This window comes from Chlamydotis macqueenii, chromosome 12, assembly GCF_036417535.1.
Source record: "Chlamydotis macqueenii isolate bChlMac1 chromosome 12, bChlMac1.mat, whole genome shotgun sequence".
Taxonomy (NCBI): domain Eukaryota; kingdom Metazoa; phylum Chordata; class Aves; order Otidiformes; family Otididae; genus Chlamydotis; species Chlamydotis macqueenii.
In genome coordinates, this window is record NC_141567.1 from 488,224 (window position 1) to 513,160 (window position 24,937).

The 24,937-nt window shown below is 63.4% G+C and overlaps 1 protein-coding gene across 4 annotated transcripts; it reads right to left on the reverse strand.

The window, feature by feature from the left end:
* Window positions 1–809: 809 nt before the first annotated feature.
* ZNF710 (zinc finger protein 710) lies at window positions 810–24,200 on the reverse strand. 4 transcript variants are annotated; one of them, XM_086757160.1, is made up of 5 exons: window positions 24,164–24,200; window positions 4,124–5,567; window positions 2,833–3,024; window positions 2,150–2,324; window positions 810–1,199 (listed from the first exon to the last, which is right to left on the reverse strand). In XM_086757160.1, the coding sequence occupies exons 2-5, from the start codon at window positions 5,537–5,539 to the stop codon at window positions 1,027–1,029; spliced, it is 1,956 nt and encodes a 651-aa protein (XP_086613286.1). In that variant the 5' UTR covers window positions 5,540–5,567; window positions 24,164–24,200; the 3' UTR covers window positions 810–1,026. The 4 variants fall into 4 exon arrangements, with proteins under 4 accessions (XP_086613286.1, XP_086613284.1, XP_086613287.1 ...); XM_086757158.1 differs by lacking the exon at window positions 24,164–24,200 and adding an exon at window positions 20,917–21,123; XM_086757161.1 differs by lacking the exon at window positions 24,164–24,200 and adding an exon at window positions 12,336–12,353.
* Between the last annotated feature and the right edge of the window lie 737 nt (window positions 24,201–24,937).

Genomic DNA, 24,937 nt, shown 5'->3' on the forward strand with positions numbered 1-24,937 from the left:
GCTCAGCAGCCCCGCGGACAGCAGGACCCCCCCGGTTCCCCCCCACGCACAGACCACACACGCGACGCAGGTTTACAAAGCACATTGCTTGAAGGAAACTGAACTCAGTGAAAAGATAAATCCAACCACGCGGCACGTCTGACAAAAATAAATTACTTTCAAAATACCATCATTTGCTCAAGTCGAACAGGGTTAGCCTTCCTTTAAATACACCGCTTGCTGCGGGCGCTCCGGACCCAGAGCCGCCGCTTCCTCTGAGCTTTGCCGTTTGTAAGAAAATATTCTGCTTTGTATGTGCCCCGTGGCCTTGGGTTGCCACAGCCTTGCCAGTGCCAGCCCGCGGCCAGTGCCAGCGCAAGCGGGATAGCTCTCGCCTGCCCAGGGGAGAGGGACGAGCGGGCGATGCAACCCTCTCCTCGCGTGGGCAGAGGGGCTTCTGCCCCACGGGGCGCTGGGGGAGCAGGGGGCCGGGGGGCCATAGCCCCAGCGCGGCTGTGGGGCAGGATCCAGGAGGTAGAATAATCGGTAACGCTCAGCATCTTCTGGGATGTGCCGGCCCTGTCTGCAGCCTCACACACACTGGAGTGAGGGCGACCGGAGAGGCAAGGTTGGCTTCCCCCGCGCTGCGGGGCGGACAGGAGGGCGGTGCCAGGCAGGAGAGCCACAGGCACAGCCAGGTGCTCCGCATGCCGGGATGGTGGGGACGGAGGGAAGGGCCCCAGCGACGGCAAGAGTGCCAGCGAGGCTCTGCTGGGCCCTGGCATCAGCTGAGCCCTCGCTGCACCAGCCCCATCCACACACCCGCGGCAGGCAGCAACCCCCACCCGGTGCCACCTCCAGCCCCAGCTCCTGCCCTTGCCCCAGCAGAGGTTTTGGACATCCCTGCTTTCTCCTTCGCTGGCCCCAGCTGGAGGCCCCCTCTCCAGGGCGGCGGCGGAGGTCTGGCTGGGTGCCGCAGCCCGCCGGCACCCGCTTCTCTTACTGCGCCGAGTCCACGCAGGCCCCTGCAGCCTCCTCCAGCCTGGGCTACAACATGTTGTAGTACGCCATCTCCTTCATGGCCTGCTCGGTCAGGGCGTGCTCGTCCGGAGGGTGGCCCGTCCCCCCGTAGCTGTAAGAGTTCTCCTCCTCGAAGTCGTCCATCTCCGGCGGCCCATCCAGCTCGGCGTGGTCAGCCCCGGCCAGCTCCATCATGGGATCTAGGGTTCAGCACATGGACATGCGATGTCAGACCTGCCTCCCGCGGTGCCGAAGGTCTGCGGCCAACAGCACCGTCCCACCCCGGCACCGAGGGCTTGGAGCCCAAAGCTCCTTCAGGAGCTACAGCTCCTCTCGAGCTGGGCCACCCTGCGCTTGCACTCTGGTGCACTGGCTGAGGCTCAGCTGAGGTGGGAGTTGTCCAAGGCGGGGAGGATGAGAAGAGGGTAGGAATGGGGGATCCTGGTGGGACCCCCAGGACCCGCTCAGGGTGGGCGCTGAGCCGCCAGGGAAACCGACGGGAGGGAACAGCCAGAGCTCGCCTGCAGCTCCGTCCATCCGAGTCCAAAGCAGGGGTGGTCCTGCTGCAAGACTGCTGGCAAAGCATCTGTGCCAGTGCCGTACCGAAACCTGCGGCAGGAGCATCCCCCATCCCCTTAGGTGCCTTTGGGCAGGGGCAGTGGGGGCAAGAACCGTGGCATTTACTCCTCCCACGCTGCAAAACCTTTGACTGAAACCACGATCACCGCATCACCAGAGGGCACCGTCCCGTCCAGAGATGCCGAAGCCTCAATGGCTCCTTGAGGAGCTACTTACTTTAAATTATTTTTTATGAAATTCATTTCTCTGTATTTGTACCAAGTTTTTCAATCTTGCTCAGCTCCCACTTGGTACCCTTCCATGGCTCCTGTGGGAGGACGGCTGCTCGAGGACGGAGGGGAGGCCAGGGGACAGCGTGTGCTGCCATGTGGGGCTGGCAGGACGAGCAGACCGAGGGCAGCCCTCGGGTGAGGGGACCTGAGCTCACCGAAAGGCGCTCTCTGGAGCCGCCGCGGCACAGCCCAGCTCCCAAAGCAAACGGGCCGGGCGCTCCCGGGAGTGGCCGCAGCAGGGGAGACCGCAGCGCCCAATCTGCAAGAGGCAGCGCTGACCGGCCGCAGCCCGCACACACCTTGGCTGTCCAGGCTGATGTCCATCACGCCGTGCTTGACCTTCATGTGCCGGCTGAGGTTGCCCTTCAGGTTGAACTTGCTGGAGCAGTAGGGACACTTGAAGGGCTTGCTGCCGGCGTGCAGGTGCATGTGGCCCAGCAGGTTGTACATGCGGTTGAAGGACTTCCCGCAGACCTGCGGCAGCGGTCCTGGGGTCAGCCAGGGCTCTCCCGCTGCCCCCCCCCCCCCAGCCAACGGCAACAGCGGCAGGCGCTTGCCGCGATGGCCGGTGCTGCCACAGGGATGTGTGCTTTTTGGAGCTGATCTCGCTCCTGGGGTCCCCCTTTGCTCCCACCAATTCCCAGGGTAACGGTGCTGCTTCCCTCCCCGCTCCCTGTGGCAGAGGCCTCGGGACGCTGTGCTGGTACTGTGGGAACTCCAGCACGGCGAGGGCTGGTCAGAGAGGTACCGACTGCCCTGCTCCGTTAGCGGTGCCCGCGGCCTGCCCGCAGCTCCCTGCTGCGCAGCTCTGAGCCAACGCGTGGGGATGAGCTGTTTGCCGAGCGAACAGAGGGAGGCATCGCAAAACTGCTTTCCTGCGACCGAGGACTCAGCCCTGCCTGGCCGGGTTCCTCCTGAGCCGGCACGCCAGGGCCGTCCTGACCCCCCGGGTCTGCTACGCCCCCCGGACCCCTGACAGTACCTTGCATTTGAACGGCTTCACCGGCGAGTGCACAATCATGTGGGTCTTGAGCGTCTGCTTCTGCACAAACGTCTTGAAGCAGATGTGGCACTGGTAGGGACGGACGCTGGTGTGGATCAGCATGTGCCGCTTCATGTTGGCCTGGAGGGTGAACTCCCGCCCGCACACCTCACACTTGAACTCCTTCACGCCCTGCGAGGGGTTCAGAGAGCCGTGGGCACAGCGCCGAGCTGCGGGCACAGGGCTCTGCCCGTGGTGGCAGGGGCCATGGCGAGCGCTGCGGGGCCAGCTCGGGGGCCTCCACACCGACCCCCCAGGAGCCGGGGGCACACGAGCGGTGCCGGACACGGGGTAGAGCAGGGACCTGTGCTCCCCAAGGGGCACGGGACGGGCTCCTCGCTCTAAGCTGAGCTTCGGGGACTGGCAGGGGGCTGGACCGCAGGAGCTAGGGGGTAGACTCACCCCCATCGGCAAATCTGCGCCTTCCCCAGCACATCCCCCGCTCCCCTCTCCCTGCCCTGTCCGCGAGCGCAGAGTGGGCACTGCCAAGAGCCGGGGCCGTCCCCGCACTGTCCCAGCAGGTAACGCCAGCTGCCCGGTCCTGCAGCACGCAGGATCCTGCCTCGCCCCCAAATACCATCGTCCCACCCGCCCTGGAAATGCATTTGCAGTGCTTGGAAAGCCCAGCACCAGGTCAGTGCCGCCGGAGCAAGAGCAGCTGCCCAAAGCAGCACCTGTGGGAAGGGGCCGGCTGGGGAGCGCGGCTGCGAGCCGGCACGGGTCCGTTCGAGGGCCCTGCCCGAGCCCAGCAGCGTGCAGGGCTGCGAGGAGTGCGGCTGGACGGGCGCTGTCAGCCCAGCTGTGAGACCAGCTTTGCTCTCTGGCTCAGGCCGATTCCTCCCCCTCGAAAGCGCCCCGGCACAGGGCAAACCCCTCGCTCGCAGCCCGCTGGGAGGGGCTGCAGCCGCGCGTGGCCAGGCTCCCCCAGGCCGCCCTGCCACAGCACCCACAGCAGGTCTGAACCCCCTCCCCGAGGATGGGAACCCCCAGGAAGAAAGGGGGCTGGGAAGCTCCAGGGACCCTGCCCACAGCGGTGCCCTTCCACTGCTACCCAGTGACCCCAGCAAACAAACCACGGGTGCTGCTGCCCACCTGCACCACCCACCTCCCAGCGCTGGGCAGGACTTCGGGACACCCTTCTCCCCCAGCAGCCGCATCCAGAGCCGGCACATCTCCTCCAGAGCTGGCAAGGGCAGCCCACCTTGGGCGCCCGACACGCCCCAGCCCCTACCTTGTGCGTGAGGGAGTGCTGCTTGAGGTGGTGGATCTGGCTGAACTCCATCCCGCACTCGGTGCAGACGAAGGGCCGGACGTTCTGGTGCTTCAGCATGTGGTTCTGCAGCTGGCTGCGGTAGTGGAAGGACTTGCTGCACTCCAGGCACTGGTACAGCGTGGGGCCCTGGTGCGTGGCCAGGTGCCGCTTCAGCTGGGTGAGCGTGGAGAAGTCCAGCCCGCACTCCACGCAGACGTGGCAGCGGCCGCTCTCGTGCTTCACCTCGTGCGCCTTCAGCTCGCTGGGGTAGGCGAAGCCGCGGCCGCAGAAGCGGCAGCTGTAGGGCTTGATGTCGGTGTGCAGCAGCATGTGCCGCTTCAGGTGGCTGGTCTGCGTGAAGGCCTTCCCGCACACCCCGCACTTGTGGGGCCGCGTGCCCTGGTGCGTCAGCAGGTGGGTCTGCAGGTGGCTGGGCTGCTTGAAGAGCTTGCTGCAGTGCGGGCAGGAGTGCGGCTTGATGCCGTTGTGGCCCAGGATGTGGGTCACCAGGTTGTACTTGGAGGTGTAGGACTTCTCGCACATGCGGCACTGCCAGCGCTTCTGGCGGTCGCCCGCCTCCACCAGGTACGAGTCGTCAATCTGCACGTTGATGTCCAGCCGGTCCAGCTGCGCCTTCTTGTTGCGCTCGCTGGTGGCACCCGCAGCCTCTGCCTCCAGCTCCCCCGGCTCCTGCCAGGCGAAGCCCTGCTCGCTCTTCACCGGCTCGGGGGATGCTGGCGCGGGGGCCTCCACCTCGCCGGGGGACGCGGCGCCCGCCTCAAAGGTGCACTCGGTCTGCAGGGCCCCCGCGGTGCCGTCATCCGCTGCGCCGGCTGGGCCGGTGCCCCCGCGGCGGCGCTCGGGGTCCCCCAGCTCCTGGCGCGCGTGCCGGCGCAGGTGCCGCAGGCGTCGGGGCTTCCTGCCGAAGGTGCCGAGGTCAATCATCTTCACGGCGCTGCTCTGCACCGTCTGCTCCTGGCCGGGGTCCTGCAGGGAGGGTGGGCAGTCGCGTTGCCGCTCGCCCTCCTCATCCCCGGGGACGGAGACTTCGTACAGCACCTCGTCCTCCGCCTCCACCTTCTCGCACTTGACCTTGGGCACAAGCCTCACCGGGGGCCGCTTCCTCCTCCGGGCGTGCTTCTCCAGCGAGGACTCAGCCTCCAAGGCGTCCTCCTCCTGCCCGTCCCCCGGCGCCTGCCCCTCGTCCTCCGGCTCCCCGGGCTCCCCCGCGGCGGCGTCCGGCAGCTGCCCTCCCAGCCCTGGGAAGAAGCCTGCAGGGCTGACGGTGGCCCCGAGCAGCTCATTCTCCGACACCAAGCCCAGAACCGCAGCCTGCGCCAGGGACAGCACGACCACCGCGTCCGTCTGGGTCCCGCACTCGGTGAAGCGATCCATCTCTCGCCGCCTCCCTACGCAGTCATGGCTGGGGAGGGAGAGAGACGGCCGTTAGCCCTCCCAGTGCCCCCGCCGCCACGCGGCCGCCACGGATGCTGCCCCGCGAGGGGCTCATTCCAGCCATCGCCCCTTTCCTGGTCACCGTCCCCAGCAAACCCCAGACCGACGCAGCTGTTGCCAGCGCGGGTCCCCGGCACCGCATGCCCCAGGACGTAGGGGCGGTGTGGCCCCGGGGTTCCCAGCTGCTGGGGGGTCCAGGGAGCCAGGCTGTGGAGGGGAATCCCTGCAAAAGCCAGGGCTCTCCACGGCCCCGGCGCAAGCCCAGAAGAGCGGCAGCCAATGCCCCTGAGGCAGCAGGCCAGCAGCCCAAGGGACTGCAGCCACAGACAGCCCAGGAGCCTGGGACAGCAGAGCACAGAGCAGCCGCCGCACAGAGGAGAGCGGGGCAGGCACCACCGTGCCTCGGGGCTGCCGCTTCGCCGTCCGTCCCCACATCTCTGACTGGTGGCCACAGGTTCCCTGGTGATTCAAACTGGGAAACAGGGAGCAGAGACCATCAGACAAAGTGAAACAGAGCTGAATGAGAAGCAGGAGAGATGCAGAGGCGCAGGCAGGTCTATGAGGATTAACACACCACCGAGAACATGCTAACGCTCTGCTCATTTGCGCCCAGGGGCCAGACAGCCCCCAGCCCCGCACCGGCGTCAGAGGGGATGCAGCAGGGTTGGGGGGATGCCACAGCTCCCAGCACAGCCCGCAGCAGGGGTGCTCGACCGCCCCAGGCTGAGCCTGGGACCCCGTTGACAGGCGAGGATGGCCGGAGAGCCGCCGCCAGATGAAAGCGAGGAGGCTGCCGCTTCCTCCCGCGGTGAAGAATGTTCTTCTAAATATAACTATTTCTGCAGCTACAACAAAGAGAAACCTTATGGGGGAGGTAAAGCAGGAATAAACTCCAAACCGGATTGTGTCAGTCCCAGGAGCGCCTGCATGGCGCGAGAGGCAATGCTGGGCTAAACAACCACTCTCCCCTGAGCGGAGAAACCCCGCTGCATCAGGCCATCGGCCCCACGGTTCTCACCGCGGCACCCCCACGGCCTCCGTGCCGCATCCCGCCAGTGATGGGCTGCAGGGCCCAGGGGTACATTGGGCTCCCCACCACAGGCAAAGCTGTGAGCGGCCGCTCGCTCTTGCCAGCTCCGGCACGGCCCGGGTGAGCGTGGCCCGTGCATCCTCTCACGGCAGCTCCGTGCCCGCCGGAACACCAGACCACCGTGCACCCCTCTGGGGACGGGGAGGGCTGGCATGGAAAGGGAAGAGCCAGAGATGGGGACAGACATTGACTGTGTGGGGTCTGCTGCCGGGGGGCTTGGCACCCAGGGAACCTCCACAGCGCTGGATTGGGCGCCCTGGGCCCGGGGCCCGACAGACGCGGTGAGGGGACCCTCCCAGCGCTGAGCAGGCGACCCGCCAGCGCGGCCGGGGAGGAGGGATACTCGCGGAGGGGCTCACGGAGACGCTGCCGGCCCCGGCCCCAGCCGCCCTTGCCGGGGGCTCCGGCACCCTGCGGCCCCGGCCCCCAGCGCTCTCCACCCCGGCCCGAGCGGGAAGAAGGCCCCACCGAGCACCCCTGCAGCCGGGAGGGAGAGGGGCTGCGGGGTCACCGCGCAGGGCTGGGGACGGACAGACGGACAGGCTGCCGGCAGAAACGGAGGGGAGGGGAGACGGGGGGCGCTTCAGCCCCTCGCACCTCCGGCGCCGGGAGAGAGGAGATGGAGGAGGATGGGGGGGAGGAGGAAGAGGATGGGGGGAGGGGGAGTGCGGAGGAAGCGAAACAAAGGGAGGAGCGGGGGAGGGCGGCGGCAGGAGGAGGAGGGAGTGGGAGGAAGGATGGGGAGGAAGAGGAGGGAGCAGCCGGCGCACAGCCCGGCCGCGGGGCCGCCCCTCGCCCCCCCAGGGAGCATCCCGGGAGGAGCAGCCCAACACCGCACCGCCCCGCACAGAGCCCCCCGCCCGCCTGCGAGGGCCGCGGAGCGACTCGCACCTCCCCGCTCCGCCATCCCAGCGTGCCCACCCGTGCCCCCCACCCTTCCCGGCCGGCCCCCGGCCCCAGCCAGGCCCGAGCAGCGGCTTCCTTTGGGATCTGCCCCGGGAATTCTTGCGGGAACCGAAATGAGGAGCCCTGTCTGGGCAGGGATGCTGGGGTCCCGCTGCTCTGGCGAGAGGAGCCGGAGGAGGTGGGAAGCAGGGAAGGCCTTTCGGTTTGGTCCGGGATTCTGTTTCCCTCCTTGGGGCACAGTTTCTATTTCCACATACACTGGATGTCTCTTCCAGCCCAGTTAAGATCTCACTTTTCCCAAGGATTTCTCCACAGCCACTTACACAGAGCGATGGCCACCCACGCGCCTCCTCCCACAGCGGCATGCTGTCACCCCGCTCCCAGGGGACGGGAGGGCACCGCCGGATCCCGCTCCCCACAGCGGGCACCAGCCAGCACCCTGCAAGGGCTGCGCGGGACTGGGACAGCCCCACATCCATCCCGCACACCTGCAGCAGCCTCAGGGACAGGAGAGGGGAGAAGGGGGACGAGATGAGACCCAAGTGTCCTCCCTGCATCTCCAGCGCCACAGAGGGGCCAGCTGGACACCCCCCCAACACAGCTGAGGGTCTCTGCGCTGAGTACGAGCACCACAAGACAAGGAAGCCGAAATGATGACACACTGACATATGCTCCCGGGACCAGCACTGGTACGTTTGAAGAACAACCACCCTAAAACAGGGGCTTTTAGGAAAAAGTAAGTGAGATTCCTACTCCAGGGCACTCCGAGCCCCGCTCCCCCTCAGTAAGGAAATAAAAGCCTTGTGTTACACCAGTCTCTCTCTGCACTTTTTGAGCGCACAAGCCCTGGTACGTGAGAAATGGAGTTTCGCTGCTCAGGACAGCGAGGCCGCCACAGCTCAGAGCTGCGCAAACACTGCGGGGAGAGCGGCGAGGAACGGGACAGCTGCTGCTGTTTCGCTTCTCGCTCTCGCTTCCCTGTTCAGCCTTCCTGGGTCTCGCAGAGCGGGCTGGAAACGCTGTTTCCCAACACACTGGCCAGTAAGGCTGGGTCACATATTTCATCTCCCCCAGGAAACGCCCCGATGCCCCTCGGGGTGCAGAGCACCACCTAAACCTGGGCTCTCCTGGGAGCCACCTCCGGTCCTGCCCGAGCAGCAGCCCCGCATCCGGGCCGAGCACAGGCCTGCCACCGCCAGCCCCATCTGCGGGGTTGTGAAATCCTGTTTTCTTTCAGCATCTCTCCTCTCGCTCCTGGGAGGTTTTTTCTCGGTGCAATCTCTCCTCCCGCCTTTCTCAACACAGCCAGGAAGAGCTGGGCTCGGCCCTGGCACATCCCAGCGGTTCCTGCCCGCCGCCGCCCCAGAGCCTCTGCCACCTCCGCGCTCGCCTCCTGCTCTCCGGGCACAGTTTGTTTTTTTAACGCAGGTTTCACTTCCTGATGAGATTTTGCTTCTGTTTACCTCCCTTCGCCTTGAACCACCCAAACGCCTCTCACCCAGGGATGCCAGGTCCCCTCCTGCAGCAGCGTTCTGCCCAGCAGTCCCTTCACCTCCCGGTACGTTTCTTGCTTATTCCAGATTTTCCAGCACTGCCCTGGACAAAGAGCCATCCATGTCTGGACACTTCTCCTTCCTCTTTGCTGTTCTACCTCCCCCAGCCTCCACCACCTTGCCCCGTCCCACCTGGCCCCTCCGCCAGCGCCCGCTGCAGCCAAACCACAGCAGATCCCATCTGGAAACGCAGCTCCTGGCATCCCTAAACTGGGCAGCCTAGAAAAGTTACGTCCTGTTGATGACAACCTCACCTGAGCAGGCACACAAGCTCTGCCTGCAATGTCCCAGATCTGACAGGGGGACCCGGAGCAGAAGGGGCACCGGCTCCCACAAGCTGCTGTCCCGGCTGAGGGTGCCCTGCAAGGGTCCGTAGCTCCCAGCCGCCTCTCCCCTCGGCACAGTATGAATTATCACACGGACCCTTTTCTTTCAGGCTCCATTTCCTAATCAAACACCCTTCTCCTCTCCACACCAGCCCCCGAGGCAGCAGGGCGAGGGCTACAAACACCAGACTTCACCCACCCTTCCCGCAGGAAAGGGACCCAAGGGCATCCACACCCCAAAGGTTTGGGAGCTTTACCTTCCGCAGCCTTCCTGGGGAGCTGTGACCCCCACTGGGGACACAGAGCCCTCCCCCCTGCCGGCCCCCCTTATCTCTGCCCCGTCAGGGGTAAGTGCCCGCACATGGGCGGGTGCCGGGCACAGCTGGCACCAGCAGCGGCTCAGCTCCCCTCCCTCACCTTCGCACCTGCGTTTGGGTGCCCACCCTCCCGCCAGCCCCACCGCCATCCACAGCAGTGCCACCGTACTGCCGCAGGCGGGCAGAGGGCAGCTCCCCAACGGCCCCGCGGCTCCGAGCCTGCGCTGCGGCCGCTCCCCAGGGCGGCGGCAGCAGGGTGCACCCACGGGGTGCACGACCACCACACCTGAACTGCGGTGGGCTCCCACCCACGGCAGGCGCCATCGGGGCCGGGCGACTGCGGGTCCCCTTTGTGGGAGCCCTCTGCAAAGCCCGCTGCGGGACCCCCATTGTGGGACCCCCATTACAGGAGCCCTCCGTCGAGCCCCCCACCACCCCAGGGGGGCTGCAGGCTGCCCCCCGGCTCTCAGCGCATGGGGCAGACACGATGGCGGGGGCACCGTGCAAAGTTCCTGGGGCGCCGGGGATGAGCCCGAGCTTAAATCGGGGCTAAAGACGACGGGGTGAAGTTGGGCACGTGGGGGGATCTTGTAGGGGAGGAGGCGTTAAAACTTTTTGACAGTTTTTACTGGAAAATGGGTGATCTGTAATATTAGTGAGAATACCTTTGATTTTATTTTTCTTCCTTTCTTAAAAGAAGCTTTCATTTAAATTTAATAAAGGAAAAATCAGTCTTTCATCTTTTTGTGGTTTTCACATAAAGCTGCTCAAAGCACCCACAAAAATTCTAACAGAAAAACTGTTTTCCCTGGAAATCACCACGAACAACTACAATTATTCACAAAACCAACCCAGAGCACTTGTACTGCACCAGGCCTGAGGATTTACGAGTCCATCTTGTCTTCACTGGACACCAAGCTGGGGCCGGGCGAGGGGAGGACGAGGGGTCTCCCCTGCTCTCGGGGGCCGCGTGGGACGGGAAGGGCATGCGGCCGCCGGCTCCAGCACTGGGCCCGGTCGAGCCCAGCCGGCCGTATGCGGCACGAGCCCCATCGCCCGGGCTGGTCACGGGCAGGGGCTGCGGGACGCGGGGGCACGCGCCTGACCCTGGCTCCGCGCCGGCGGCAGAGCTGAAAACACCGCTTCTCGCCTCCCAACCGATGTCCGGTGCAGATAAACTGGACTTTAAATAACGAGCCAGAGTCCTGAGAAACGGGAAAGGGGCCGCGTGGTGCGGGGCTGCTGCTGCCAAATACACTCTGTGTTTTGACAGAAATCAAACCAAATTTTAAATTCGATCAGTGTCTCCACGTTAGATACTATCTAACGCCATTTTCTAAGGAAAACCTTTGTTAATGACTTCTCTAGAAAAAAGAAGCAGCCTATTTGTTGTACGCTGACGAGGAAGCAGAAGTGCTGCTCCAGCCTGGAAACGCGTTCCGGCAAGGAGAGACGCACACGGTGTCGCGTGCATCACGTGAAGCGGTTCTTTGGGGGGAGTGATCATCTTCGGGGCTTTGATTTTAGACAAAAAATGACACAACCTACATTTTGCAGTGTGATACGGAAAATGTTTTTTAGTAAGACTGGGTGGAAAGACAAGTTGAGGAAAAGGATGAGTTCAGGTCGGTATGAGAGACACGGCTGCGGACAGGAGCGGCGCCCGCGCCGCCAGCTCACCCAAACCCCCCCGACCCGTCCGTGTCTCTTTCAGCGACTGTCACCCCACCGCGAGAGGTAAATATTGATGTTTGTGGCCACTGGGCAATTGACGAACGCTGGACAGAAAAAGGAATGTTTTACAAATAACGGGAAGTGGAACACAGACAGCGAGGCCGAGCAGGGCCCAGGCTCTGCCTGCCCGGCCGGATCCTCGCCCGCCGCCCGCCAGCACTCCAGGTGATCCACGCGCCCGAGTGGGCACGGGCGCAGCGCGGCGGCCTGGTTCCGCGGAGAGCCTCCCCGCGCGGGCAAGAGTGCTTCAGCTGACGGAAATCAGGGCGAGAGGGGTAACCCACGGGTAGCGGCAGGTCGCGGAGGGACAGAGCTGCAATCCCAAATGCTGTCGCAGCTTCCCAGCAGACTGGCACCCAGGCTGACCTGGGACATCCCGCTCCCGCTGCCCTTTCTGCTGAGCATCCACTTTCCTCCTCCACCGAGAGCGAGCCTCCATCCCTCCATCGCTCCCCACCCCCAGCATCCTCCGCTCGCTCCTCCATCCCTCCGTCGCTCCCTCATTCTTCCCGTTTCCCTGGCAACACCGGAGATCTGTCCCCTCTCTCCCTCTTATCTTTCTCCTTTCTCTTTCATCTATCTCCTAATCTCCCCCTCTATTCCAAACCCCTGTCCTTTGCTTCCTTTCTTTCTCTCTCCCTTTTCATCTCCTCCAATGTCTTCCCTATCTCGGGGTTACAATTATTTGAATCGCACTTTAAAAAAATTAATCTACTTCATTAACCGCCGTGCCACCGGCTCTGCTCCCGCTCACCCCGCAGCCCACCCGCGTGGCCGGGACCCCTGCCTGTGCCGAGCCCCAGTGCGCACCTCTGCCAGGGGACAAAGTCACCCGGCTTCGGCGAGGCCCTTCCACCCCTCGCCCTCTAAACGAGGGGGAGCCGGGCTCTCCTCTCGCCCCAGACAGGGCTCTCCTCTCACACCATAAGACGTTTGTCCCCGGCCGCGGACCCCTCCGGATGAGGCTTGCCGGCCCGCGCCCTGCTGTTGGGGTGCCGTGCGAGGAGTCCCCGCGTTGCTGCATTTCCGTGCACACGCCGCTCACCCAGAGCCGCTGTTTTAGGGAGAGGAGCAACCCGGGCACACACCCGCTCGTGGCCGCGCTGTCCAGAGCAGGACCCAGCTGCCAGGTGCGGGGCGACGCCTCACCGGCCAGCCCGGACCCCATCATCCAGCCCCGCGCTGACACAGCCCACGTGAAAGCCGGTGGCACCCGTCCAGCGCCTCGCGTGTCTCAGACTGGCCCTCAACTTTATTTCAAAGCAACCAGGGGAGACCAAAATTAACAGGGAAAAGACGCTATCTGAAAATCAGAGTCCCAGTCGCATCGGTTTGGCCATGGGGTGACGGAAGGATGAGGGTGACCCAGGGAGGACGCGCTCCTCGGGGGTCTGGGGGCTGGTAGGAAGGAGTGGGGGGGCCTGGGTGTAACCTGGCCGCACGGGGTCACTTCCAAGGACCCCCGGTTCTGTGGCACTCGGCGTAGCGAGGAGCCCGCCGGAGCAGGTTCGTTACCACCGGCGCTTTGCCATCTCCTCGGAAAACTGCTGCGCACGAACGGGCCGAGGCAGAGCAAACGCCGGAGCCAGCACCCCGCCTCTGCCGAGGTGCCCAAACGGCACCCGCTTGCAGAGCGGCCCGCGCCGCGCGGGGCGCCGGGTGCCGTCAGCAGTTTGGGCCCGACGGTGCCTGTTGGGGGGCGAGGAGTGGGGAGCAACCCCACCCCGGCCAGCCCCAGCCCGGCTTCAAAGGCGTTGCACAGAAACCTCGCTCTCTCTCAGAAAACAATTTTTTTGCTTTTAAGTGAAATAAACAGGGAGAGAAAGACTTTCAAGTTCCTCCTTGCCGCAACGGCTTCTCTCCGACATACTCCCTTTCCTCTCCGAAAATAGAAGAGCTATTCAGAAAAGATGCGAGAAGAAAAAAGGAACTGAATAGAGGAAAGAGGAAAGGAAAAATGGAGCCCCAAGGGGGAGGAGAAAAACAGAATGAAAAGACAGCAAAAGTAAAGAAAAGGGATGAAAAATAAAGGAGGGGGAAGAGAGAGACAGACAGAGAAGCTTTGAAAGGAAAGAATGCTCCCAGCCTGAATACAGTGTGCATGAAAAAAAGAGCGCTTGAAAAGAAACAGCCAGATGAAATGACCTCTCATTCACAGGCTGTGCCAATCACCAGCACAATGTAAATCCTTTCTTCTTTTCTGCATTCTCTCTCTTCCAGCGGGGGCAGAGGGAAGAGGAAGAAAGGGGAGTTAATTCTCAGCATCGCAGAAAATAAATCTGCTCTCTGCTAACTCCCCGAGAGAGACGCTGAGCTACTTTTACAAATACCTCTCCCAGAAAGCGCAGATGCAGATACGGAAAAAAGTAAAGGCGGCCCCGCGCAGAGCGGCGCTGGGGAGGGCTGGCCTGCGCCAGGTCCCCCAGACGAGCAGCCACCGCGCTGTCCCTTGGAAAATCCACGGAGCGGATACCCGGAGACAACAAATCTGCAGAAACAAGCGTGGCCGTGAAAAGCCACCGGCGCCAGGGAACTAGGTCACAACCCGGACCCTGCCAGGAAAGGCAAGGGACGGTGCGACAGAGGCAAAAATGGGGGCCCGATCCTGGGCCAGGCGCTGTGGGGAGCAGGGGGGTGAAGGGTGAGCCGGTGCCCGGCACAGCCCCCCTCGCCCTACAGACCCCCAACCCCTCAGCAGGCGAGAGCACTGCAGACAGCCCTGCCGGGAGAGGCCTGGGGGGCTTTTACTGCGGGTCTGCAAACCCCAGCACCGCCCGGTTTTGTCCAGCGCCGTCAGCAGAGGCGGGGGGTCAGCAGACCCTCACACGTGAGGATGAACCAAAAAGCGCAGCAAGGAGAGAGGCATTGTAACGCGGGACAAAGGGGGAGCGAGAGCGCGGTGAGAGGAAAACAGTGAGGATGGAGCCCACCAGGACAGCAGGGTCCCAGAGCCAGAGGGAACGCGAGAAGAGGAGAGAGCCAGCCCGGTCCTGCGGGCAGCCAGCCAGACCGGGAACTGCACGGCTGGGAACAAAGCAGGGCCAGGCGGGACAAGGGTCCGGAGCAGGCGGAGGATGACACTCCTGGGTGACAGCCTGGACAGCAGCCGCCCAGCATCCCCAGCTCAGCACCCCCAGCTCAGCATCCCCTGCTCAGCATCCTCCACTCAGCATCCCCAGCTCAGCATCCTCCTGCCCAGCATCCCCTGCTCAGCATCCTCCACTCAGCATCCTCGCTCAGCATCCCCTGCTCAGCATCCTCCACTCAGCATCCCCTGCTCAGCATCCTCCACTCAGCATCCCCTGCTCAGCATCCCCTGCTCAGCATCCCCTGCTGCCAGGGGTTAACCATAAGCTGTGGGAACCTCAAAGCAGAGCAATAGAAGTGGCTGGAGGTCAGGAGAACTGGTACACAAGTAGAAGCTCAAGCACCCTTGTACGCGTAACTCGCTGGCTGTAAAAGGGAAAACCAGCCAAAATGTCAGCAGCTCCCCCCACACCCGCATCCTCTGCTGGGCCGGGTAACATGACAGTCACAGCCAAGGGGGTCTAATCACAGCCTGTTAATTAACACTCGGCTGGATCATCTTTCGTGTGTAAAACCTGCCAGAGCTGCTGAAGCCCACTGTCGCTGACACGTGGAGCCAGGTCGCCGCCGGCACGGAGGCTGCTCTGAGAGGGCGAGGAGCTGCCGGGTGAGGGGATGTTTCACTCTGCGGCTCCTTCACAGATTGTCAGGCTGTTCTGCTCTGGGGAGAGCTGCCACCAACCGCACCGGCAGGACCTCCCGGGGCAACGTCTCAAGGAACGTCCACGAACGTGTCAAACCTCCCTGCAGAACTCACCGGCGACACCAGAGGGGCTGGAAATGTTAAATAACGAATGCATCGAGTGCCCTTTTCTGTAGCCCACCGGTGAAAAGAGCAGGAATGGGCCGCTTTCACAGCGGGTGGGCAGGGGTGGGGTCCATGGGCCCCCTCCCACCCTGCCAGGCCCCAGCACGGCCCCGCCGGGAATGGCCTGCTTCTGATGTCTGCGATAACAGCGTTACTGGCCGTGTTGCACCATTTTAGCAGCAAAACTGACCGCTCAGCTGCAAACGGCACAGTACTTTCAGATCCGCAGGGTGAAAAATGTTTCAGATCCTTTTCTGAGTAGCTGAGCACTCAGACAGACGAGGGTTTGGAAAGCCTGGCTCAGGATGGAGGGATCGGTGGGTACCGGGCGGAGGGACCCACCAGTGGCAGTTTATGAAATCCCAGCTCAGGACTGACCCAAGGCGTGTCCCGAATCCCCCAGCCCCGACCAGCGGCACCGCGGCAGCACAGAGTCTGCTTCAAAACACCAAACTTTGACGTTAGAGGAAAAAATCCTGCAGCACGGAGCCTAACCCAACAGAGGGGAGAAGTCGGAGGCAGCGACAGGTAAAACTGAAGCCAGTGAAGTCGGAGTGACTGCTACGGAAAACGCCTCCTCGAGCCAGCGCCTGCCCTAACGAGGGATAATGAACGTACAGCAGCTCCAGGACAGGAGCCTCGGAAAACAAAGGCTGCATACGCAACTCCAGACTAGAGAGAGTCTACGGCAGAGTGAAGTTTGGGGGATTTTTTTTTTAAGCTGAGCTGCTTTTTATTCCACTCCAGACCCATCAGTGAGGGACCTACCGGGGTGCTCTCCGCAGACAGGCTCTGCAGAAAGGACTCCACAGCCGACGTCCCTCATGTTCCTGGTGACTTCAGAGCAGAAACCAAGGGTTTGAAATCTGAGTCCTGAAACACATCGGACTGGAGCACCGCGAGCAGAGGGGAGCGCGGTCGCCAGCGACACCCCAGCTGCACTCCCGGCGCTCCAGGAGACACGCCCGGCAGCCGGTCCTGGGGCGCTGGCTGCAGTTCTCTCTTACGGTGTGCGTAGCCCACGCGATTGGATTTACATGTTTGCCACTGGTCACCTACGAACCATGATCTGCGGGGCAGGTGTCTCAAAACCAGGGCAGGCAGAGGACCACGGCTGCTCCGACCACGGCAAAGGCTCCCGCCGGCCCGGACGAACACGGCATTGACTGCTGATGTCCGTAGGGCTTACATGGCCCAGCGAAAGAGACATTTCCGTTATTGCGTTTACGTTTCTGTATGTGTTATCATGGTGCGAGAGCTCACTCAGCACTCCTAACGCCGAGTGGGGGCTGAAATTTTACACAAGAGCTGCGTATTTATTTAGTTTTTAACGGAGTTCAAAGGAGAGTTTGGCACGGCTGTCCGGAGCGCCGGGCACGCACGCAGCCTCTTGCTCGCCCAGCGTGGTGCCCAGGGCCCGGCAGTTTGCAGCCGTTTGGCTCCGGAACCCGGAGCAGAGGTTGGGCAGGGAGCTGCTGCGGGCGTCGGGGGAATGGGCACCCGCCCGGCACGGCGCACAGCGAAACTGTCCAACGGCATGGAAAACGCAGGGGACAAACTGCTGGCCCTGGCCGAGGTGGGGATGTTTGTACTCTTTACTCATCCCAGTGAATATTTTATAACCTATGCACAGGGCCAGGACCGTCTATAGTTTCGCCTTTGCTGCGGCAGCACCAGGGCCCGGCTCACGCCCGGGTCTGCCGGGACCGCCCCAGTCCCCGTTTTCATCACACTCTGCAGAACTGCTGCATTTTGCGCTCTTTCTTCTCACAGCAAGCAAGCCCTCTAAATGCTCTGAATACTCAGCTGTTGAAACAATGTGCTTGTATGTGTCCCTTGTCGATAATCACGAAACGAAACCGAACCACTCAAACCCCCATAAATCAAGGCCTGCTCTCCACAGACGAGCTCTGCAATTACCCTGACAAGCTTCACAAGCGCGTGCTGAACGGCCAAGGCATAAAACGGGGAAGGACGAGGAGAAATTCAGCGAAGGGGCTTGGCATCACCAACAGAAAGGGCTCTTTCAGTTCTCTCCGCAGTTCTCTCCTCTAGACAGCCGTTTTTTGCTGGAGTGCAGCTATGAACCCTGGGCCCAGGCCCGCGGACAGAAGCCCGCAACACGCGGGGCCGCCCCGGCAGTCGCGGGGCCTCGTGCACCCGCGCCAAGCCGCTCGCACAGTGAGCACGAAACGGGGAATGCATCCACGCATCCCAGCATCTCCGCAGCAAAGCCCAGGGGCAAAGGAAGGAGGGCAGGTCAGTCAGCACCCCGTCACTCCCGGGTGGCTCAAAAATCCCCAAGGATTTTAATTGGCACGGAGCACGGGGATGCTGAAGTTCACATTTTATGGTGCCCCCAGTCCTGGACACCTTGGATCTCCAGGTCTCCCTGTCCGCTGGGTGAGGTGTGGCTGAAATCTCCACTCAGCCAGTCCCCAGCACCCAAACTGGGGCTGTGGCAGCAGCGGGAGAGCTGAGGCGGCAGCCTGACACCAGCATGCCGGCAAGGCGTGGTGGGAGAGAAAGCTGGCAAGGGGAGAGAGAATGCACTGAAGCGGCGGCAGGTCAGAGGGCTGCACCCATCGCCTCCGCGTTGGGAGAGAATGGCCTTCGACGCGTTAAACAAAGGCCTCCCCACGGGAAAACGCCCCAACACCGTCCTCCTGCTCGCGCTGCGAGAACAGAGCAACAGGCTGAGGGTGAAGGAAGGGAAAAACAACCGGGAGCACTTAAAGAGCTACAAATTCGGACGGAGAAGCAGGGAGAGGACAGAAAGCTCGTTAAAAGCGGGATCATACGGACGAGCGATGAGAAGTCAGGAGAAAGGGCAGAGAGGGGAGAAGTGACCCGGCACCACGGAGCACGGATACCAAACGCTGCTGCTGAGAAACAGGAAAGATAAATTTAGAGGCAGCCGGTGCGCGCTCCTCCTCCTTCCGCACTGCCTGTCCTTCCTCCCCCTCCTCTCCCTCGCCATGGCCAGGGCAGGACGCACACTCCAGCCCGGCCTGGCTCCTGCCTGCCAGGATCAAAGCCCGGCTTTGCCCCCAGCCCGGTGGTGCCCAGGGACCAAACCCAGCCTCGCCGCGGTGCCGGCTGCGGGAGCGGCGGTGGGAAGCGGCAACGCCTCGCAGGGAAGGATGGTAAAGGCTTCGGAGGGACAGCGAGCTGCAAGCACTAGCAATTTCATTTCTGCTCCGCTTGCGGCCTCAGCTGCCATGCCCCCGAAATTCCCCTTTTCGGCTGCAGCAGCCCTCACACTGACCGGCAAAGCGCATCCGGGCGCACAGCGCTGGGGCAGAAGTACGGTTTCACACACACAAGACGTGGAAGTAAAACAATGAACGCGTCCACGTGCTGCTTCCTCATTAAAATACACGCTTCCCCAAACTGGCGCGCCAAGATAAAGCCTTTAACGGACTGCCTGCTATTTCCTTCTCAGGCAAAACCCCTTGGTGCCTGCCGTTTGCTGGCCGCTCCGCGGACACTCGCGGTTTGGCGCGAAGGGGGAAGCGTGCATTTGGCAGGGCACAGGGCCCGCAGGACGTGCTGAGGAGCCAGGGGAAGCAGATGAGGAGCGGAGTTTGATTTTAACTCAGTCCACCCACCTCCATCGCTCCGTGTCACAGCGTCCACCCAGAACACGCTCGCGCTGGAAGCCGCTTTTCTCGCTGCGGTTCCGAAGCCTGCAGCCCCCATGCCTGGCAGGGTACGGATCCGCCAGGCACCGCAGAGACCCCCGGCCCGTGGGCGCTTCCGAGGAGCAAACACGCACGCACACGGGCTCACACACACACAGAGCAGTGGGAACTGCTGAGCAGTGCCATTTTTTGGCTATTTTTGGGATGGAGCCGTGCTGCTTGTTTGGCATCAGTGACCCATTCCCAGACCCTTCCAGCCCCCTCCTCTGGGTGAGTTTCAGTGCTGCCCCCAACTTTCCCCTGCACCTTCCAGCCTCGGCTGGGGGTCCTCGACCCGCCGCAGCCGCCTCGGAGCACCGAAAGCCCGACTTCACGCCCGTGCCCGTGGCTCCCCTCTGGCAGCTCCGACCTCAGGCTGGGCTCCTGTTCGGGCCGCGCTGACCCCACCTGCGCCGGTCCCCGCTCCCCCTCCGCCACCCACCCCACGTCTCCCAAAGCCGCAGGGATCCCTGTCATTACACGTTCTCCACCACAGCGTGCCTGCTTGTGCATCTGTCCCCACCAGCACTTCCCATAGCTTGTGTGTTACACCCCCAGCACCTCAGGAGGGTTTTCATCGCTGTGGCCCCAACCGCCGCCACCTCCGGGGTGGGTTTGTCAGACCCTGCACAGAATCACTGAGCTGGGAAAAGACCCTTCAGATCGTCGAGTCCAACCACAAACCCAGCACTGCCAAGCCCACCATCAAACCACGTCCCTAAGCTGCACATCTACACGGCTTTTAATTCCCTCCAGGGACGGCGGCTCCACCACTGCCCTGGGCAGCCTGTTCCAGCGCTTGGTAACCCTTTCACTGAAGACATTTTTCTAAACCTCCCCTGGCGCAACTCGAGGCCATTTCTTCTCATCCTGTCACTTGTTACTTGGGAGAAGAGACCAACACCCGCCTCGCTACACCCTCCCTTCAGGCAGCTGTAAGAGAGTGATGAGGTCTCCCTCAGCCTCCTCTTCTCCAGACTTAGCCACCCCAGTTCCCTCAGCCGCTCCTCACAGGACTTGTTCTCCAGACCCCTCACCAGCTTCCTTGCCCTTCCTTGGACACCCTCAAGTGCGCTTGCCCATTGCTGACGTCGTGACCACCTCTGCCAGAAAACTTCACGGCACGGCCAGCAGCATCGTCCCTGCCGCTTTCTCCAGGGCAGCATCCCACCCAGCACGTCCAGTCGCAGCTGCATCCCAAAGCTCTTCACCCGAGCGTTGCTGCCGGCACCGCAGGTGTGATTGGTAGTTGATGCAGTTAATTTTTAACCTTGTAAAGTGAAGAACAGTTACAAACTCTCCTCCTTTGTTGGCTACTACTCCGCTTCTTACACAAAATGTCACCGCACTCCAGGCCACGCTGCCCTTTCCCTCCTCTGGGCCACTCCTGGAAAGCCAGTATCGCTTTTCGGGGTACAGCAGGATTGCCCTCATTTCCCGCTCGTCCCTTCCCGTGTGAGTTGTCCATTGCTGAGCCACGCAGGGCCTGGTGCGAAACCCCAGTGCTTCCGCTCCTCACTGCGGAAGGTGAACCTGCACCGCTCCCCCCAGCTCGCCAGAGCACAGGACCCCCGGGCTGCCGAACACCCCCTCACTCCCGCAGACTTGTACACACCCAGTGCGATGTTTTCGGCCGCCCTGCTGTCAGAGAGGACGCCGTCCGCTTCAAACGAAAAAGGAAGCGTGATCTTTTTTTAAATCCGTTTGCACAACTGGGATGCCCCTCAAGCCCCCCGGCCAGAGCACAGGGCTGCAGGACGTGCCTGGTCCTCGTCCAGCACCCCGCCCCTGGTGTCCCCCAGCACCGAATTACCTGATTCTTCTCTCAGGAGCACACCTTGAGAAGCTTCACATGAACTTTCTACAAGTTCTTCCTTGCCCGACACAAAAGAGCAAGCCGGCCACTGCCCCTCTCCCTCAGCTTCTCCGCTGTGAAGCGAGAGGCGGCAGAGAAGGAAGGAAGGAAGGAAGGGTGGGAGACGAGGCTTTTCTTCCCGCTTGAGAACCTCCACAGCCCCCCAGGAGGCCTGGCATCCGAAAAACAAGACGCCTTCCCCCCTCGCTCACTTCTGCTTTACTAAAAACCCTGTGATGCCATCAGAGAACACTGCTCGGACGCTTGGAGAGAGGGGAGGACGGCGCAAGGGCACGGTGGAAGCTACGTGCTTCCCAGAGGTTTTCAGGCAGGATGCTCACGCGTCGTTCCTGCTTGTTTTCCTCAGGAACGCTCCGCTGTCACTCCCATGACGGACAGACAGCTGGAGCAAAGCCACCTCCAGGAACATCTGAAATCCTGTTTCCCCCACCCCTCAATGTAAAGTTTGGGAAAGAAACTGCACGACGTGCTCACTCTCCCAGCGGGAGAGAGAACCCCGCTCTGCCACGGAAAGCGGGGCAAAGAAGAGGGGCGGCCTCCCGGCCTTTCAGACGCAGCCCCCCGCTCACCCCACCGCACCATGCACTCACTCCCCTGCACCACGCTTTTGATATAAACTGGTTTTTTAGGGAAAGCCGTGCCGGGAGGCGGGCGAGCTGAGCCGGCTCCGGCTCCCAGCCCAAATGCCACCGCGATGTGCTGCTGCTGGCGAGGGCCAAGGGAGGAGGCGAGCTGTGCACGGGCTGGGGGAGGAAAATGTGGGACAGCAGGACAAAGGGAGAATGCTCATCGCCGGATCACGGTCCTCTGTCCCCAAGGTCAAGCCCTGCAGGAAGGCCTGGGGACGTGACTCATCCCGAGGGCTCCCGGCTGCAGGCAGGCACAAAGGACGTGGCCACGGCGCTCCTGGCACATCCCAGCAAAGTTCTGGCCGTCCGACCTGCGCCGTCTGCACGGCAAGCGCGCCCTGAGCGGGGACCCAGGGCGCCTCATCCGCTGCCCTGGGTGCCGGTGCACCCGCGCCCGGGCAGGACGGGCTCTGCGGGCAGGGGGCAGGAGTTGTGCTGGGAACTGCCAGCGCTCGCCGCTTCCCGGGAGACGTAAGGGGTCAAGGGAAACCCAAGCCCGCGGTGGGCAGCAGAGGGAAAGGGCAGCACAGGCAACAAAACCAGCAGGAACCCACCTGCTCCCGGCCCATCTGGGACAGCGCTCAGCACCCCCTCGCCCCCGGTCTGGCCCCGGCCCGGCAAACACCGAGGACACGGCCCACTCAGCTGACATGGAGCCGACGCTCAAGCAGATGTTGACTGGAGCCGACTTCTCAACAAAGAATAAATGTAAAATAAACGTAAGGAGTGCAGGCAACACTCTGGCTCACAGGATTTTAGGCTGGCATGTTCTCTGCGGTACAAACGCACTGTTTTACCCACTCCTTCACATTTCCAGCTGTACAGTAGAGCAGGATGACATTTGTGCCCATCCCTCTCTGCGCTGTGCTTCCCAAACTCATTTATAAATGAAAAACCTTCTCTGCATTGTGACTCCCTAACACCAACTAAAAACTCTTTCTCCGAGATTAAACCAAACCCTGCTGATCTTCAGGGGAACGCGGGGACACAGCCACTTGGGCACCGAGGCAGATGCTCCCGCTCCCTCCTCCGCCTCCGTGCCTGCTCCTGCGGGTCGCCTCCCAAGTTTAGGCTGGGGATGTGCCTCGGCGCGGAGCAGAGCTCGAGTTACCGTGATCTAATTTACCGTTTTAGAGGGATATCATGGGATCGCTATCCAAGTGGGTGTTCACGGCAGCCCGCTCGCAGACGAGGAGCCCGGCCCAGCCGGGTCATGCCCGGGCTCTGCCGGGGAGGCTCTCGGCGGGCGATGCGCGGTGGGGAAGCTGTCACCCAGGGCTGGGAGCCGGGGTGCCGCCGTAGCTGCCGCCCCCCACCTGACTGTCAGTGCCCCTGTGGCGACTGCTCGGGGGTCCTCCCGGGAACGCTGCGGGTCCAGGGTCTCCCTCCAACCTGAGAGGCGTTTGTCAAAACTCTGCGGTCGGCCCAGGCTACCTGTGCTAATCACACCGGAACCGCGTTTGCTGGACGCGCGAACACACGGCTTCGCGAGGCTGGTTTGGATCCGTGACGCGAGAAGCCACCAAGCCGAGGCCCGGAGCACGGTGGGGAGCATGGAGCGCGGCGGAGTGTGCGGGGCTGACGGGTCCGGGGCTGGCGGGAGGTCACGCGCCAGGGGTCGGGCTCTGGGGGGGTCAGGGTCTGGGGGTCGGGCCCTGGGACGCCGCCCTCCGCTGCCATTGCTCCCCCTCCTCTGCCCACACAGGCTGCTTACAAAGAAACTACTGCCGATGGACTAATTAATTAATGGTAACTAATTTAAGCACCGCGTCCCGTTGATGAACAGGGGGCTGCCAAGGGTTTGCACAAGAAGGAAGCCCCCAGGGAAGCGGTGCCCCCAGACCCCGACCCCGCGGTGCCGCCGAGGGGTCCCGACACCGGGACAGCCGGGGGCACCTCCCGCGCCGCTGACCCGTACAGTCACCCGCCCCTCTCGCTCCCCGCACAGTCACCCTCCGGCAGCCGCGGTGGATACGGGGGGGGCCCGGCCGGGACAGCCGCCCCCGGGCCGCTCCCCGCCGCCTGCAAACTGTCCCCAAACTGGGGGGGTGGCTCGCGCGGGGTCGGGTGTGTCCCCTCGGGAGGGCGGGGGGCAGCGGCTGCCCCTCACCGCGGGGTGAGGATGGGCCGAGTCCGGACACCCCGGGGTGCGCCCCGACCCCCGGCGCGGGCATCCCCACCCACGCGCGGTACCTGCGTGGGCTCCCCTCCGATCCCCCCCCCGCGCAAAACCCGCGCTCGGTGCGGCGCAGCCCGGCTCCCTCCCTCAACAGGTAACGACCCCCCCGGGGCCGCCCTCCCCGCAACTTTCCCGGCCCCGCCACCGCGGAGAAAGTTTGCGGCGGAGGGGAAAACTTGGCGGGGGGGGGGGGGGGGGGTGGCGGCGGCACCCACGTGCGGAGCGACCCCCCCTCACCCTGTGTGTGTACCCCCTCCCACCCCGCGCCGCCACGGCTCGGGGCGCGGGGGGAAGAGGCGCGGGGCGGGGGGTGACCCCGGCCGGGGGGGTCCCAGCCTCGCGGGGTGGGGGGGGCCCGGCGGGGAGGGGGACTCACCGAGCGCTCCCGCGGCGGCGGCGGGCCCAGCGCTGGGTGCGCAGGAAGGAAGAAGGAGGGAATGAGGCAGGGCTGACGTGAAGGATGCAAAACAGCTCCTCCTAACTCGCCCCGCCGCCCTTTATCTCCCCGCCGCCCCCCCCCCCCCAGCCAACTTTCCCGAGCACCGCGACCCCCTCTCAGTCCCCCCCTCCACCCCCCCCCCCCGCCCGCTCAGCCCCCCTCGCAGCCCCCTCGGTACCGGTTGCGGGGAACAAAGCTGCGGGGCGCGGCTCATCTGACGGTAATGGGGACGGGGGCGGCCGGTAGATCTCCCCCGCTACCGCGGCCAGCCCGACCCCACGCCCGCACCGGCCCTGCGCCGCATCTGCTCCTCCGCAGCGCCCACCCAAGACCCCCGACCCAGGGGCTGTTGTATCCTGGGGATGGGTTTTGGGGGGCTTATCAGTCACAGAGTGATGCTCCGGGGGGCTGCGCGCTGCCCCGAGGAGCCGTGTCCGTGGTGGGACCCCACTTTCCCAGCTGAGCATCGCTCTGCCCCGTGGTGACGGGAAAACCAAAAACCGTGCGGGGGTTACGTCCCACCAGCTGAGGGCAAGGGCCCCCCTCTCCCCCAAAAAAAGAAAGGGATGAGGATAATTTGGGATGACGCAGAAATCTGGGGGGCTCGCAGCAGGGGGATGCTGCGCACCCCACCCCGGGGAGGCAGCGTGCAGGGAGAGGCCGAGGTGGCGGCGGTGCGGAGGCAGGACGGGGCTGCAGCGGCAGAAGGCA

Excerpts from the sequence above, each read along its gene's own strand:
- ZNF710 (XM_086757160.1), bottom strand. The coding sequence starts at position 5,539 with ATGGATCGCTTCACCGAGTGCGGGACCCAGACGGACGCGGTGGTCGTG. Across the intron at positions 2,325-2,832 it reads TGAAGCCGTTCAAATGCAAG|GTCTGCGGGAAGTCCTTCAA; the intron begins GTACTGTCAGGG and ends CCGCTGCCGCAG. Across the intron at positions 1,200-2,149 it reads CATCAGCCTGGACAGCCAAG|ATCCCATGATGGAGCTGGCC; the intron begins GTGTGTGCGGGC and ends GCTGAACCCTAG.